The sequence below is a fragment of the Blennius ocellaris genome (genome assembly GCF_963422515.1).
Source record: "Blennius ocellaris genome assembly, chromosome: 1".
In the NCBI taxonomy this organism is placed as follows: Eukaryota; Metazoa; Chordata; class Actinopteri; order Blenniiformes; family Blenniidae; genus Blennius; species Blennius ocellaris.
The window spans coordinates 11724244-11739610 of record NC_137650.1 but is presented as its reverse complement, the minus strand read 5'-3'; the positions used below and the strand labels follow the sequence as shown (position 1 = coordinate 11739610).

Sequence of the window (15367 nt, the reverse complement as noted above, 5' to 3'; positions counted from 1 at the left end):
TGTGTGTGTGTGTGTGTCCTTGTCAGATGTGATGGTTGGAGACTACAGAGGGACCAAGGTGGCGGTCAAGTGCATCAAAAACGATGCTACAGCGCAGGCTTTTATCGCCGAAGCCTCTGTGATGACGTAAGATCCGACTGCAACCGTCGTCCTCCACACCACCTGTAAATTACGCTGCTGTCTTCACAGGACGTGTGAAGTCTCAACCTGTCGGCGGCTGCTTTTTAACATTTATTTGTCTTTATTCTGTTGTGTGTCGGAGCAGGTGAGGAGAGTGTGTTTTGATGCCTCTGCATTCTAATTGTTTTCTGTTTTTTTTCCCCAGGCAACTGAGACACAACAACCTGGTGCAGTTGCTAGGGGTAATTGTTGAGGAGAGGGGCAGTCTCTACATCGTTACAGAATACATGGCCAAGGTTAGTCACACTGGATTGCCCACTTTTTCCTTTGAACATAAAATCCTGAAGCAAATAGAAGATTTGTAACCGTGCTTTGGAAAATGCCAACAGCAGCCAGACATAGTTACGAAAAGAAGGTAAACACGACGTGTAATTTGTTTGTAAAGGGAGGATGTTGACACTTCAGAAAGTTAAGCTTGCAAGTCTCGCATCATAACTTCTTTAATAGTTAGCCGCACTTGTATGACAGGTAAAGTGTGTAATGTGCAAAAAGACAATGAAATGTTGTAGGTTTAACACTGTGTGACTTTGGCCTTCCCAGACAAAAGACATGCAACTGTGGTGATGGCCTTGATCGTGGATTAAAATCACCCAATGATTTTACCCCAATGAGCTAAAAAGATCCTCCGTTTATATCCAAATTGAGCAATTTCCCATTGCTACGTTAATAAAGTCACCGTTCTCTGTTAATGCTACTTATTTCCTTGAAGGCACCACTGGTGTATGACATAGAGAATAACAATGTAACTGACATAACTGGGTGAGATGATTCAAATGGGTGTGTTTCAGCTGGGAGAGGTAAATTGGAATTGGACAACACTGTGTTAAAGTGCAAAAGTAGAAATGAACATACATGTGAGGGGCATAAAATGTAAGCTCTTTTGACAGTTGTGGGGTCTTTTTACACTAAAAGCATTCACAACACTTTAAAATACCGATTTTAGTCTGCCCACACAAAACAGGGCCTTTGCACCTTAATTTGAACTATAAAACATTTACAAACAAGGTTCCCTCACGCAAACTGAAGGTTCTGCCTTGAACCGAATAAGATAATCTACGAATCAGATTCAAAGAACTTTATTTCAGTTCAGCGTTCGACCAAGCTTAGCCAGGCAAAAAGTGAATATGCTGACATAAACGACAAAATAAAATCTGACACGAGTGTACAGTGTGGAACAAATAAAGTACATACAAAATAATTGTGTAATAGGAAAACACTGGAACAGATACCTCATCTGTTGTCTGCAAGATTGAGTGCCCTGAGGAACAAAAGACTTAACACCTCTATAGCTTTACTTTTTTATACCACACACCAACTATACAACAAATAGCAACAGAGACTTCTCAAGTGATGTATGGAGGTTTGTAGTTTTTAAGCAGAAGCCTTAGAATAAGTTTTTTATAATCCTTGTGTTAATGGTGGTGAAGATGTGCACAGAAAGGATCTCTTTAAAGTGTGTGTCTTAGAAGGAACATAAGAAAGCTGAAGCTGCTTATTACACTATTTTTCAGAATAAAATAATATAACATGAATGTTTTATATCAAACTGCTGCATATCTCATGCGATTGTGTGTGGAAATGTGACGCTCCCGTGTTTAATATGATCTTTTTCGCAGTAGTTTCTGGAAGCCGAGTGCTTCTCGGTATTTGTTTTCAACATGTTTAACTCAGTTGAGGATTATTATCCCTGTTGGGAGAGAAGTTCTTTCTCAGCTATTCAGGCTAAAAATGTCACTGAACAGAGTGATGTAAAGTTTCTCAATCAACTTCTCCACAGGGCAGCCTAGTGGATTACCTGCGCTCCAGAGGAAGGACCGTTCTCGGTGGCGACTGCTTACTCAAGTTCTCTCTGTGAGTCCTTTTCCATCTTTGTTTCGCAGGTTTATTAGATTTGCAGAAAAGCGAGGTGTTTGATCGGCGCAGCTTGGGGTACAGAACTGAAACGAGGCCGCTTTAGATGTCAGGATTTCAACTGAACTTCAAAAGAAGTGTGTCACAGACGTGACTGCGAGTATAAAGGAACCACTTGTTTACTAGAGCAGCAACTGAGCGGGATGTTTGCCTTGATAAATGACTGCTTTATCTGCAAGTCGAGGCTTTTAAAGGCTATATTTCTCTGAAATCCAATAGTTAATTACTTCATTTTGTAATCCAGCACAAGTTACTGTGAATGGAGCAATAAAATCCACATAAAACATGAGATCTTGAAGCAATAATGCATTAATCCACAATGATTTGTGCTCAATTTTAAGGATGCGTCATGTAATGCTTGACTAAACTTGTGTAGGAAGAAGAAGGAGACACTCTAACGCATGATCACATGATTATTAAGCAGGTAAAGAAGATATATTGCTATTTGAGTAATGATCAAGTTTAATACAGTTCTTTGGAGATAATTATAGTCTTTATTAAAAAAAAAATGTTATTCTTTTGACGTGTCCTTACAAGAGCAGGTTGCTGTAGGGATGAACACGCACACGTTAGGTGCGTTAAGAGTTAATTGTCACCTGTTGGTCGTCGTCACTCACCTCACGTCTCTGCTTCAGTGACGTGTGTGAAGCCATGGAGTACCTGGAGGCCAACAACTTCGTCCACAGAGACCTCGCCGCTCGCAACGTGCTGGTTTCCGACGACAACATTGCCAAGGTCAGCGACTTCGGCCTCACCAAGGAGGCCTCCTCCATACAGGACACTGCCAAGCTGCCCGTCAAGTGGACTTCCCCTGAAGCGCTAAGAGAGAAGGTGAGGGGGGGGATAGAAAGCTTTTTTGTCTTTTTTTCAAATTTGTGGTGTTTGTGCGTTCTTCCTAACTTGGTTTCTGTCAAACTAAGACCTTTGAAAAGACGTCGGCCTGCTTCCCAACAAACACTGATGCAGTTGGGCGCTCAGGAAGTAGGAATACCACCACGATAATCCATCAATGCTTTTAGCACAGCACACAGTGTTGTTATTGAACGTATCAAAGTTATGTGGTAATAATTCCATCACTCGGTCACTCGTAGCACCACCAAGCTACAATATTCTGTTCTATATGAAAGGTGAGCAATTCACACAAAGACTATTTAAATATGTAAGGGAAATGTGTACATGTCCTAATTCTTGCATTTATTCTACAACGACCGACTTGGTTTTAACTTGATCTCCCCAAAACAAAAAAATAGCAGAGTATTTTAGAATACGTCCCATTATTTCTGCAGTGTAAACCTTACAAATCGCTGCGTCGGGATCAGTATGAGACAAACCAGCAGCACGGACGATAGAAAGACCGTGAAGCAAAGCTGTTTGAAGAAGGTGAACTCGCTGCACAAGCAGAAGACTGAGGCTGCAGTCAGAGCATGAAGAGGCAGCACAGACAGATATAGATCCAGACTACACAATCCAACCCTGCCAGTTTCAAAGCAGGCAGATCTGTGGAGGCAGTGAGGAGAGACTCCCATTAAAAGTGTTGATTGAGCTGCAGAGTCGACCTGACCTGAAAACCCCGCTGAGAATGAAGAGGACGATGAGACGCCACAGTACTGAGGAGCTGAAGGAAGCTTTCTAAACAACCTCCTACACCTGCCGATCACCTCCAATATCTTATTCCAAAGAAGGTCCAATCAAGGGCAGACTAATAATAATTTATTTAATAAGGATTGGAAAAGGTGATGAAAATGACAGACTGGACCGTGTCGTATTTATTTTGAGGTCGTCTTATATTCAGGTATGAATTGGCTCAATCAACTCAAACCAGCTGAACTGCAAATTCAACCTTCCCTTTATTCTTTCGCACACAGACTCTTAAGAGCATACATGGGAAAGGTTTGGGTCTTTTTGTTCGACTCAGAAAATACATTTGGTAATGGAGTATTTACAAAAAAACAGTGTTCTAATGGGTAAAGTTGTGTATCCCCATGAAACTTTTAGATTGGGGCCTGTTTTTATAGTGTCGTTCTTGATTTACAGTAACAGGTGTAACAAGCGTTTCCTTTGTTTTGTCAGTAACTCAAATGAACCTTATGGTTGGAGTGTTTTTATTTTGGGTTTAAAACCTGAACCTAAAAAAAAAAAAAAAGGTTTCAAAGAGTTTGTTTTGGGGAAGCTGGCTCAAAGGCCACACAATTCTAGTTTTGACTTATCGGTCCAATAAGTCTATACGAGGAACACTGAAGATTTTTGATTGTAAATAACCGTGTAATGAAAATACATCCCTGTTATGCATGTGCATGTGTCTGTATCTCACATTACCAGTGTTCATGAATGAAAAATTGTTTTTGTTTTGTTTTTAATCGTCTTTATTTCAGAAAAAATACAATTAGTTTTCACAAAAACAAGATTTTTCCACCTCCAGGTTGTAAACGGGGCTCGTCTTGTATATAGACTAATTGGACTGAATGCACTCGACTGCTCATGTCTGAACTTGCTGCTCTCTTTCTGTCTGACAGCGGTTTTCCACCAAGTCGGACGTGTGGAGTTATGGCATCTTACTGTGGGAGATTTACTCCTTTGGGCGTGTGCCTTACCCAAGAATTGTAAGTATCCTCAGCAGCTTCCTGTGTCTCTCTGAGGTAGACCAGCAGATGGCAGGATTTACTACAGGGACCTCTGCTTGTTTATTTATATATTTATTTATTTCTATTTTTTTCCCCCCTGTGTGTTCCTCTCCACGCTGACCTCAGAATAATTAGATTTATGCCATTAAACCACTGAAGCAGGTGATGAAATGTGACTTAAAATGTTCTGGAAAACGTGGGTTTAATTATTTCTGCACGCTTTATTCCTCATTATTAGTCCACGTTTGGTTGTTTGTGATGTGGAGTAACCTTTCCCTGGCATGTTGAGATGTTGATGCGGAGGATCTAATGTGAGCCTCGGTGTGTGTGTGTGTGTGCTTCAGCCGTTGAAAGAGGTGGTGCCCCGGGTGGAGAAGGGGTACAAGATGGATGCCCCAGACGGCTGCCCGCCTGTGGTCTACGACCTGATGAAGCAGTGCTGGACCCTGGACGCGGTGGTGCGGCCCTCCTTCCGCATGCTGAGGGAGAAGCTGCAGCATATCAGAGCCAAAGAGCTCTACCTGTGAAGAGGAGGCGGGGGCGGAGGGAGGGAGGGAGGGAGGGATGGAGGGAGGGTGGGGATCCGGGGGTCAGATGCAGCCCAGCAGGAGGATGACTGAGGAAGAGGAGAAGAAAAAGAGGAGGAAGAGGGGTGCCTCGCCACCTTCCCCCCCCCTGCCTTCTCTCACCCGTTGACCTGTAGGACTGCCCCTCCCTCCCCCCGCCCCCCCACCACCGCCCCCCCCCACCACCGGCCGCTCCTCCTGCCGCCACATTTGGACTGTTCTCCCTGTTTGTGTTGTATAGCTTTTGCTGGACAGTTTCCTCTTCTCTCCACGGGCCATCGCTCTCTCCTCCTCTTCCTCCTCCTCCCATAGCGCTCTTCTTCTCCCCCCCACCCCACCTCCTCCTCCTCTTCCTCCACCTCCTCCTCTCCTGAACACGGCATTACCTGGAGGGGAGGCTGGCCTTTTCCCTCCATGTTTGTCAGGTGCTCTTTCTTTCCTCCTCACCACCTCTACTTTTTTTTTATTTTATTTTTTTAAGTCATTCCTGGACGTCCGTGTCACCGTGTGGCCCTGCATGCCTCTCCACCCCGCTCCACATCATTCCATCCTCTTCCTCCCCCCCCGGCCGCGGTGTCAGGTGTGGGGCTTTCGCTCTGTGCCAAAGTGCCTCCAGTCTACAGAGCTCCAGACTTCCTTCCAACTCCTTTTTTTTAATTGGACTTTTGTGGTTTCAGTTTTTTTTTTTTTTTATTACTTTTTCTTTTTTTTTTTTAAACAATCTTTTTTTATTGCTTTCTTTTTTTCAGGGAGGTTATTAAACCATTTTTTTTTCTGTCTCCCCCACCAACATTACCCCCACATCAGACTGGGTGTTTAGGTTTTTTTTTTTTTTTTTTTTCATGAAGAGCACGAGAACGGGACGAGAACGGATTCAGTTTGACGGAGGGGGAGTGTCTTGTTCACCTTCCAACCAAGATGTCCCAAAGGAGCGGTGGGGAGGGGAGGGGGAGGCGGGTGGGGGGCAGGACAATTTCAGGGGTGGGGGGGGGTTCACAAACATGGTTGGTTCATCATATGTGGGCTTGTTTTTATATCAAAATATATTTAAAGAATATTAAAAAAACAACAAAAAAAAAGGAACAAGGAGAAAACTGACTAAAGACGGAGCGTGACAAACTTGATGCCGGGATCACCTCGGCGTCGTTAGGGGGCGTTCAGTGTCTCTGTGAACGCTTGGGGGGGGGGGGGGGGGGGGTTGCATGCTGTGTGTGAGAGGCCTTGGGTTCAACTGTCAGTGCTTTCAATGTTCATTGTTTTATTATGCTACCATGATTATGAATAAATCATTCCATCTGAACAGTGTGGACACACCTGCATCTTTCTATCGGCCCGTGTGATTGAGAGGAGGTGTGTCGGGGTGAGTACACACACACACACACACACACACCTCCTCCCCCCTCGACTCACTAATGTGTGCGAGTGTGACGAGCTGATTAAAATGCACACTTTAATGCAGGTTTCAGGCGCCGTGGCTTTCATGGAATTACACGGCGTTTGTTTTTGTGTAATGAGCAACATGGAGCTCGCCGTCCGGCAGCGGCTCCACGACACACGTGCAGATAAGATGCAAACATCCTGCTCAAGGGCATTTTGATGACGATGATGATAGTTGAGTGTTAGTTTTACATGGTGAGACTTTGGTGGAGCTTCCAGGTTTATAACCGAACCATAAGATCACAAACAACGTTTGTATTTGTCATGTGTTTTTCACCTGGTTTGACGATATATCCTCATGAGCAGGTATTTCAGAGACCTGACTCATTCGCTCCCAGCCAAAGGTCAGCCCCAAATATTTTGAAAAGCAAAGATTAAGGTTTAAAAATGAAAGACAATGTCTGATGAATGGGCCATGATCTGGTTTCAAAAACCGTTTATAGAAAAACAAAAAGCATGTTGTGCCCCAACACATTCCTGTAGTTTATTTCCACAAGAGCAAAATAGTATAAAGTCAGACTTTCACATGAATTGGTTGAAATGTTATAACATGCATTTGCTATTGTTGTGAGGGATGTTGAGAGAAGTTCATTCCATTTACAAAAGTACTCGAGTGAACTTTAAGAACAATAAATACCAATATTCAGAGGTGAACTGGGTGGATGTTTATGTGGATGAACCAAAGTCTTTGTGTCATTTGCCTCGCCGCTGGGTCTTCAAGCACGTTAACGTCTCTGCACACTCACCAGGCTTTCTCGTTTTGTTTAATATGGTTCACTGACTGCTGGCTCCACCTTTAGATTTAGTTTCAAACGGGTATTTTTGACAAATGCACAACCAATATTGAATTATTCAAACTACACGTGTGGTTCTCGACCTGAGTTCAGCCTCACTAAGGTTTTGTCCAATCAAAGATCATAATGTGGTCCTTGGTTTTTTTCTGAGCTGACGTGAGCGGGCTCTACAAGAAGAACCGCCATGTAAGAGAACCAGCTCATGTTCAGTTGATCTGCTTCAAAAATCCGACCCCGACCCTGACCTGACGACACGCCATCAGTCAATTTCCCCCCGGTCTGCTCACCTCTTACGTCCTCTTGATCAAAGTGGGCGTCGTCTCCCGGCGGCCCGGCGGAGTTTAACTCCACCGAAGGTTGCTCATCACTTTTTCCAATTGCAGCTGTAATTTCGTTAACTGCATATTGTGCGAGTTGCTATCAGCAGTGTCTGCATCTAATTTGTTTTCTAACCTGCCATTTCGTTCACAGTAGATCCACACATTTGATATTTTGCATCACATTCTGTCACCGAAATGTCTCGTCAGGCTTTGCTGCCCGACCGGCAATGACGTACTTTATGGCAATGGAAGTGTGGCAAGAATAACCAGACAGACGGGAGTGTGAACTTGTGACCTACTGACTTGTTACATGGCTACAACTTGTATATATCCTCCTCCTGCTTCCGTGGCGGAGGTGTTCTAAACCGGCGGGGGACTGTCAGTGCAGCCTCGAAGGTGTAAAGTGGTGGAAGCTTCACTCACCTCTGCTCAAGATCAATATCGAAACGTGTGATGCTATGCCTGCTTTTGGTTCAGTTTTCATGTCAAAGTGTTATTTTGGGGGAGGTTTTTTTGTTTTGAAAGTTTAAAAGTATTTCGATATTGAAGACTAGTTTCCTGCTACTTGGCATGACTAACTTTTAACTCGTACATATTGGAGCTCATGTGGTAACACGCCACTGAGATTTTAAGTCACTTCATTGACCCTCTTGTAGAGAAATAATTCCCTTGCCACGTTAACCCATCCTGTTTATAGTTGTAACCTTAAACTGCACGTTTCAAGGCACAGTTGGGTTTTTCCTGCAGGATGAGTTTCCAGTCCCAAACTCGCTTATATACATTTGTAGCTGAGACAAAGAATAAGGAAGACAGTTTGCCTGAGTGTCTTTTTAATAACTATAAAACTAAGATGCCTTTGACTCCTTCATCAAGCTCACACTTTCGGTGTCACATCAGTATGAGGGCTCCATGTTGTGGAGATCAGTGGTATTCGCTCACGTCTCTTCTCGTTTCCGTCTTATTTCCCCGCCTGTGGCACTTTAAGCTCATTCGAGTGTCACCTTTTTGACTTTGACCAAACTCTGCCTTTCTGGCGTCTTGTGCAGCTGCAGCAGCGAGCGACTTTCATGTGAGTCCTATGAATTTTAATGGCAGCGACAGGGCGGTAACAATGGGCTGGTTACGTAAGCAAGGCAGTTCGCGCTCATGGCCAAGGCTGTGCTGCTGTCAGGACCGATCACGCCAGCTCTAATTTACCCATCCTGCCTGCCTGCGCTGCACGAGACGGGCCTGTTGCTGAGGTTTCCTTCCCCACCCCCTGACTCAAGTTTGTCCTTTTAGTTTACTCAGGAAAATCAGTTTGTTTAGTCTGAGATTCTGAAGAGAGGAAGAGGAGCTGCGAGGAGGCGCAGGGTGTTGGTCATTTGGCATTTTCAACATGAAGGTCAGAGTTCAGAGGCTCCTTCCTCTGTTTCTGTGACTCTTAATTCCACCGGGCCTTAATTTCCTTTGCGTCAGAGAACAGTGAATCCTCAAAATGTTCTAAAATGGAGGAAATCACTGTGACGTCTGTTGTAACATGAAGCGCTGGAGTGCCTGGAGTTAATGCACGGCTCTGCACGTCGGGGAGCTTCAGTCTTTGGTTCACACTTAAGTAATCCTGACAAGCGTGCGGCTCGGCGCTCTGAGCCGGGACGAGCAGGAGGATTGATGCATTAATCAGCTTTCGATAAGTTATGGACCTGTGCTGCTGCCGGCAGCCGGCCTGAAGCCCACTGTAACACATCAGCTCCTGAATTAATCTGATTACACCAACCATACTATTTTTTTTTTTCCCTAGTGAGTTAAGTTGGAGGAAGATGAGTGTGTGCGTGCGTGCGCGTGTGCGTGTGTGTGTGTGTGTGTGTGTGTGTGTGTGTGTGTCATCTCCCCTCTACTGCATGTCAACCAGCACCTGATGGATTTGCATGTGTGACAGAATGAGGGTGACGTTTGCAGGTTTTAGTTTTTTGTTTTTTTTTCTTTTAACTTTAAAGTAACGGTGGATTTCTGGAAGTGACTAAATCTGCGTGGCCTCTCTGGCCTGGATTACTCGGCTGCTGGGGGGGGTGGGGGGGGGGGGGGGGGGCTGCAGGAATTACTCAAGGAAGTTTCAATACATGGTGACAGAAGTGAGTCATATATTGACTTGCTCTGGCTTTTTTTTTTTCCCCTCCTTACAGACGTGGACGCTATGATTGAAAATAAACCGTCAAGACGTCGATTCTGTGACGCAGATCAACCAAAGTTAACCGACAAACTAATCAGTCTTCTCCTGTCTGGTGTCGCGTGTTTCTCTCTTGCTTCTAGTCTGCTTTTCCTCTCGCAAGACCGAAATAAGCACCAACGTCAGTTTGTCCAGCAGAGAGGCGTTCACCTCTATTGGACAGATTAACACGGTCACAAATGTTAAATATCAGCTGTTGCTTCATAGCGTATATTAGCATTAGCTGCACTTTACTCACCACCTAAAATAGTGTTGAAAGTTCAGAAAAATAACTTTTTTGCCAACCAACAGTCAATTGGCGTAAATCAGTTTCAGTGTTTACTATTAATTTATTTCTCGTTCTGAACACTAAACTGGGTTTCTTGCAGTTTGCATGTTTTTGGACCGGGAGCAAACCTACACAACCACGCGTGAAGAAACATGCAAGCTTCTCACGATGAAACGAGCCCGCTCACCTCCTCTCCTCTGCGATGGAGTGACATGCGACTGCATTTCTATTTCATACGATACAAGTCGAACCAAAAACCAATATTTCACCACAAGTATTTATGAAATGTCTGCACTGGTGTCATGACTACCTTTATCTCCCAACTGTTCCACCAAAGGACAATTGTCCGAGACGCGGCAGATTGCAGGTTGGAAACTGGCTCCCCCTGAATTACTGACAGCGAGGGGTTTATTTAGACGACCGCAGCACTGTCGCATGGCGTGGGAGTCCTTCGTCTTCCCACCGTCTCGGTGACGCTGAGCGGGCGTCGAGCTGACAGCACATGAAGGAAATGATATTGACGTTATCAGGCCAACGTGCGGCCGGCTGTGTCAAATGTGTGGCAGAAAGCTTTTCACATGGATAAATCGCCTGCTCGCATCACATGCCTCTCTCCTGCTCGCTCCTCGCCACTTTGCTGAAGAGCCGGGAAATGTGTTGTTTCCTGCTGCAATTAGCTTCTATTTGGGGATGCTGGCACAGACGGAGATGTTAACCTTTCACACGCTGATGCCACTCTTTTTGTTCCCCCCCCCCCCCCTCCTCCCTCGTGTGCGACGCCGATTGTGCGTCTTGTCTGACGTTGCCTGAATCAACCTCCCCGACGGTTGCATGCGGCATATGTTCTTCATTTCGCCGCCGTGTTGTGTCTTCTGTGTCAACGTGGACTTTCTGCTCGCCGCCGTGTTTTTCACGTCTGACTGCAGGAGGCTTGACCTCGCAGAGGGAGCCAAGCACTCGGAGGCGGTCGGGGCGTCATCAGAGACCCTTAAAAACATCCGCGCAAATAAAAGCTTCTGTCCTTCTCACACACGCGAATTGAGATCTCTGTGCGAGATCGGCTCACTCTTACTGCGGCTCAGCTTCAGACGATATCCACGAGCCTCCATCGCAATGAAACCGATCCTGGCAAGAGAACGCGTTTCATCACGACGGATGGAGCCAAAGTCATTCAGCTCTGAACACTGAACTCTGAAATATGAAGCTCCAGGAGTGTGTGTTAAAAGAGAAGCTTCCAGAATGACTATTTTTAGCACAAAGTTCCCCCCTTTTGTAGTTTGATGGACTTTGGTGTCCTGCCGAGTCACAGAGGAGGAAACAGACGGAGTGACGCACTAAAACAAAAGCAGTTTGACTCCGTTCAGCCCAGAGCGATGAAGATTACACGTGTGAAAGGTGTCTGGTGCTCGGATGCCAAGTCCTCCTGAAAGACGAGCTGAAAGAAAACACATGTAATTGCTAAAGCGTACGTGTCTTTTCTCCTGGTTTAGATCAACGGTTCTTTTGGCGTCGGTTCACCTCGGAGACGGCGGGGTCCCCTGGAGCACTGCCAATAAGCGCTGCAATTCTTAATTTTTGGTTTTAATTCAAGGACTTTCTGTGTGATTTGCATGTTCTCCCTGTACGGTTTGTTATGTCTGCCGTGGATTAACTCCAGCATCTTGAATGAAATGGCAGATAAAGTTTTGCACACAGGATTCTGTTCAGGTTTCATATCCAATCGGAATTGTTTTCACACTTCATGTAGTTATTTGAACAAAAATGCCACACAGGCTTTTGATCCTTTGAACCTTTATGGGATTTTTCCTACTATTCCATCATACTTTTACTGTGGTTCTCGAAATTCTGTGTTTCTTGTTCATCTAACATTCAGAGTGAGTTGAAAAGTCATATTTATCAATTTGCAGACACTGTATAAAAGGTCACTTTGCTCAAATTTTCTTTAATAACTGTTGTATGTTTGACATGGAAATATCAAAATTACAAATCAGGCTGCCGTGCAGAACACTGTCAGCTCTGACAGTTGCAAGCTGCACATGGAGAAGTGATATATTTTGATCTTTAATGTTTTCATCTGACACTTCAACACCACTCTGACATGCCTCCACCGCACCGCGCCTGGATTTACACGATGAGCGGTGAAGTTTCTGGGCAAACATAGAACAGAGAAAGCCGATGGGAAACGCGTGTGGTTGACGTGCATGAATGTGGTGAGTCACACAAGAGGAGTTCTGCTTTTTATTGCCTGTGAATCCCAACAGCTGTTCATTGCCTCATATTCTGTAAAAATAACTTGTGAAAATTCAACGAAAAACTCGACAAGGCAGATTGGAGGCGTCCACTGTGGATTAAAGGTGTGCGACGGGGGCTCATTCTGAATGTCAATGTGTCATTGAAACTGATGAGCGGCTCCTCGGTGGTTGTTCACATATTTCACTCAAATACCAGACATGTCAGGCTCCCGGTGGAGCTGCAGGGCGAAAACATGAAACCGAATGAATCCATTCTGCAGAAAGTGTGAATGTCTTTACAGGAGCTAGAGCAGATTGCGCCTCTCATTTTCACAGCAGAGGGTGTTATATTTATATAAGTGTTAAACAGTCATAAAACATTTTTGGGGAGAAAAGGCATGGTTGGCATAGCAACCAGCGAAGCCGTCCTCGTTGCGTCTCCATATCCATGGCGTCTCGCAGCCGGAGTGCAGCCTTTGTTCAACCTGAGCGTTCTGATCGGTGTCCCGCCGCTAATCAAAGCTCGGGCTGGGGGCCGCCCAGATAACACACAGGAACGAGGGCCCACGGCGGGCCCAGTGGGCCAGAGCGCAGCGGCTGGCGAAATGTGAACCAGTGTGCGTCTCCTCCCTCGTCGCGTCTCGCCATGACGTCTCCCAGACGGAGGGGAGGCTGGGGAAGCAGGATAACGACCACGGCGGAGGCGAGCGTCGTCTTCCGGGCTGCACGTAAACACGTGACGTAACGCCGGCCCGCTTTCTCAGCCGCCTCTTTAAATAACCCAACGGCTGCCCCGCAGTGTCGCTCCACATGTTCATTTGACTTTGTGAAATATCAAGGGTTCCCCGAGTCGCGGGGAACATGTTTTCTTGCAACGCTTGTCAAAATGAATTTGCATTTATCTCTTGACATTTCACCCCCCCCCCACCCCCACCCCCACCCCTGGCTGGCTGGCTAGCTACCCGCCGTGGGGTGGCCTGTGCCGACATACATTCCAACAGGAAGGGGGCGAAAGGCCTGATGGCCCCCCGGGGCTCAGCCACCATTGGGAGACCGCTGCGCTTCACGTAGGCCCCTTTCCGTCCGTCTCGGTGTCTCAGCGAGTGAAGTCGATGAGGAGATTCATTTAGCCATCGTCGAGACTGATCACTGTTTTCACTGTAGCAATTAGGAGCGTGAAAATGTTGCTCTTTTCCTGCTGCTCTCCTCCTAAGCTCCTCCCGCCAGCATGCGCTTCATCTCCGCCCGCCTGCCGGCCGCTGGGTGAGCAGCTGTGCCCTCCTTTTCCTGCGGATAACTCGGGTCTCTCACCCAATTTGCTTCCCATGACAGAGGTGTCAGTTGGTCGTCGGTCCACCCCGGCTATCACTTCCCTTGTTCTTCTTCCCCGTGATAAACTGGGCATCACAGCCTGCCACTGGTTGTGTGCAATGGTAAGGGGAAAAAAAAAATTTGCTTTTAAATCTGGATCTCACCTCAGCCTGGACGACCATGTTTATCACATCCTTTGGACCGGAGAGTTCACACACTGTGACGTCAGTGGAAAAGGGGACGTCCGTGCACTTGAACTCGTGTTCCTGCCATTTTATGACGGCTTGGCTTCCTGTTGGAGCGCTGCACTCTCTGAGTAACTCCACCAACCAAAACATGGTGGTGCCTAAGAAAAAGACCAGTCAGTAACTATGCTGTTGCAACTTTTTCTGTAAGATTGAGCCAATAAACTTTGACCTGTACGATGAAAAGAGACACACATCCTGAGGTAGATGCCCAGGAACTGTAAATCTCTATGATGGATCAGGAAAACCTCTAAAACAGATAGTTGGTCCTGAAAAATCTATTATTTGTCACATTTCCTAACGCCTCAATGAAGTCGTAGAACTATAATGTTTTCTTAGATTTTTTGAACAAGAAAATCCTGATGAGCTAAAATCGAATTTGTGAGATTTCAGTCACTGGGTGTAGTAGTTCCCGAGGTTTGGGAAGCAGATGGGTTAAATGTGAAAAAGGGATTTCCAACATTTATGAATAAAGTTTGTTCTCCAGGACAGTCGTTCCCCTTTTATCCCCACATTTACCAAGAACAACCCGTTTGGGACTTTTACCATTATTGTTACGAGAATAAACAGTTCAGTTATATGTGGTGGGTATTTTTTTTTTCCAACTCTCCTCAAATTTAAAACATTTTTTTCTAACATTTGCCTTTATGCACACTCACACCAGTGGTCAGCATCTACTGGGAGCAGGTACATGACGTTTATTCACAAAAACATTTGATGATTAAAAAATACCAAATAAATAAACTCATTGTATTTCCCACTGGGACATCCATGTTTACATGTATGGGCGATTTTACGCTGTACACAGAAAATGGATGCGATGAACCCCACAATGGTTTAGAGGACAGTGAATGTTGCACTGTAGTTTGACACGTCACTCGCCCAGGGTTGGATTTCTCTCTGGAGGCTCAGTGTGGGAGATCTGCTCCAGGTCAGACAAGCTTGACGCCCCACACCAGGGGTGTCAACCATACGACCCCAGTGCTGAAAACAGCCCACCAGGGGGCCTGTCCCTGCATGTGGGACGACCTTGCAAAGTGTAAATATCAAAAAAAAGACTAAATCACTTTGACTTTTCTTCGTGGTTCTGATTCATTCGTTTGAGATCACATGGTTTTAATGCACAACAACACAAGAAACATTAGGAAGAGAAGTTGTTGTGTAATCATTGTTCTCGTCTGTCCCGCTTGACGTCACATTGGGTTTTATGTGGCCAGAAATAAATTTGCCATTTCATCCTTAAACAAATGTAATGAGCTCACAAGAGCATGCAAATA

At 45.4% G+C, this 15367-nt stretch overlaps 1 protein-coding gene across 1 annotated transcript in view; it reads left to right on the top strand.

Moving 5' to 3' along the window:
- The window catches only part of cskl (c-src tyrosine kinase-like), a gene marked incomplete at its 3' end in the record, with an annotated part of 53907 nt that extends 48668 nt beyond the window's left edge, over nucleotides 1–5239 (top strand). The window contains exons 8-13 of the mRNA XM_080500407.1: nucleotides 27–126; nucleotides 326–416; nucleotides 1958–2031; nucleotides 2727–2922; nucleotides 4605–4691; nucleotides 5057–5239. Of these exons, the coding sequence (XP_080356533.1) occupies nucleotides 27–126; nucleotides 326–416; nucleotides 1958–2031; nucleotides 2727–2922; nucleotides 4605–4691; nucleotides 5057–5239 (731 nt within the window). The remainder of the gene's footprint in view (nucleotides 1–26; nucleotides 127–325; nucleotides 417–1957; nucleotides 2032–2726; nucleotides 2923–4604; nucleotides 4692–5056) is intronic.
- Between the last annotated feature and the right edge of the window lie 10128 nt (nucleotides 5240–15367).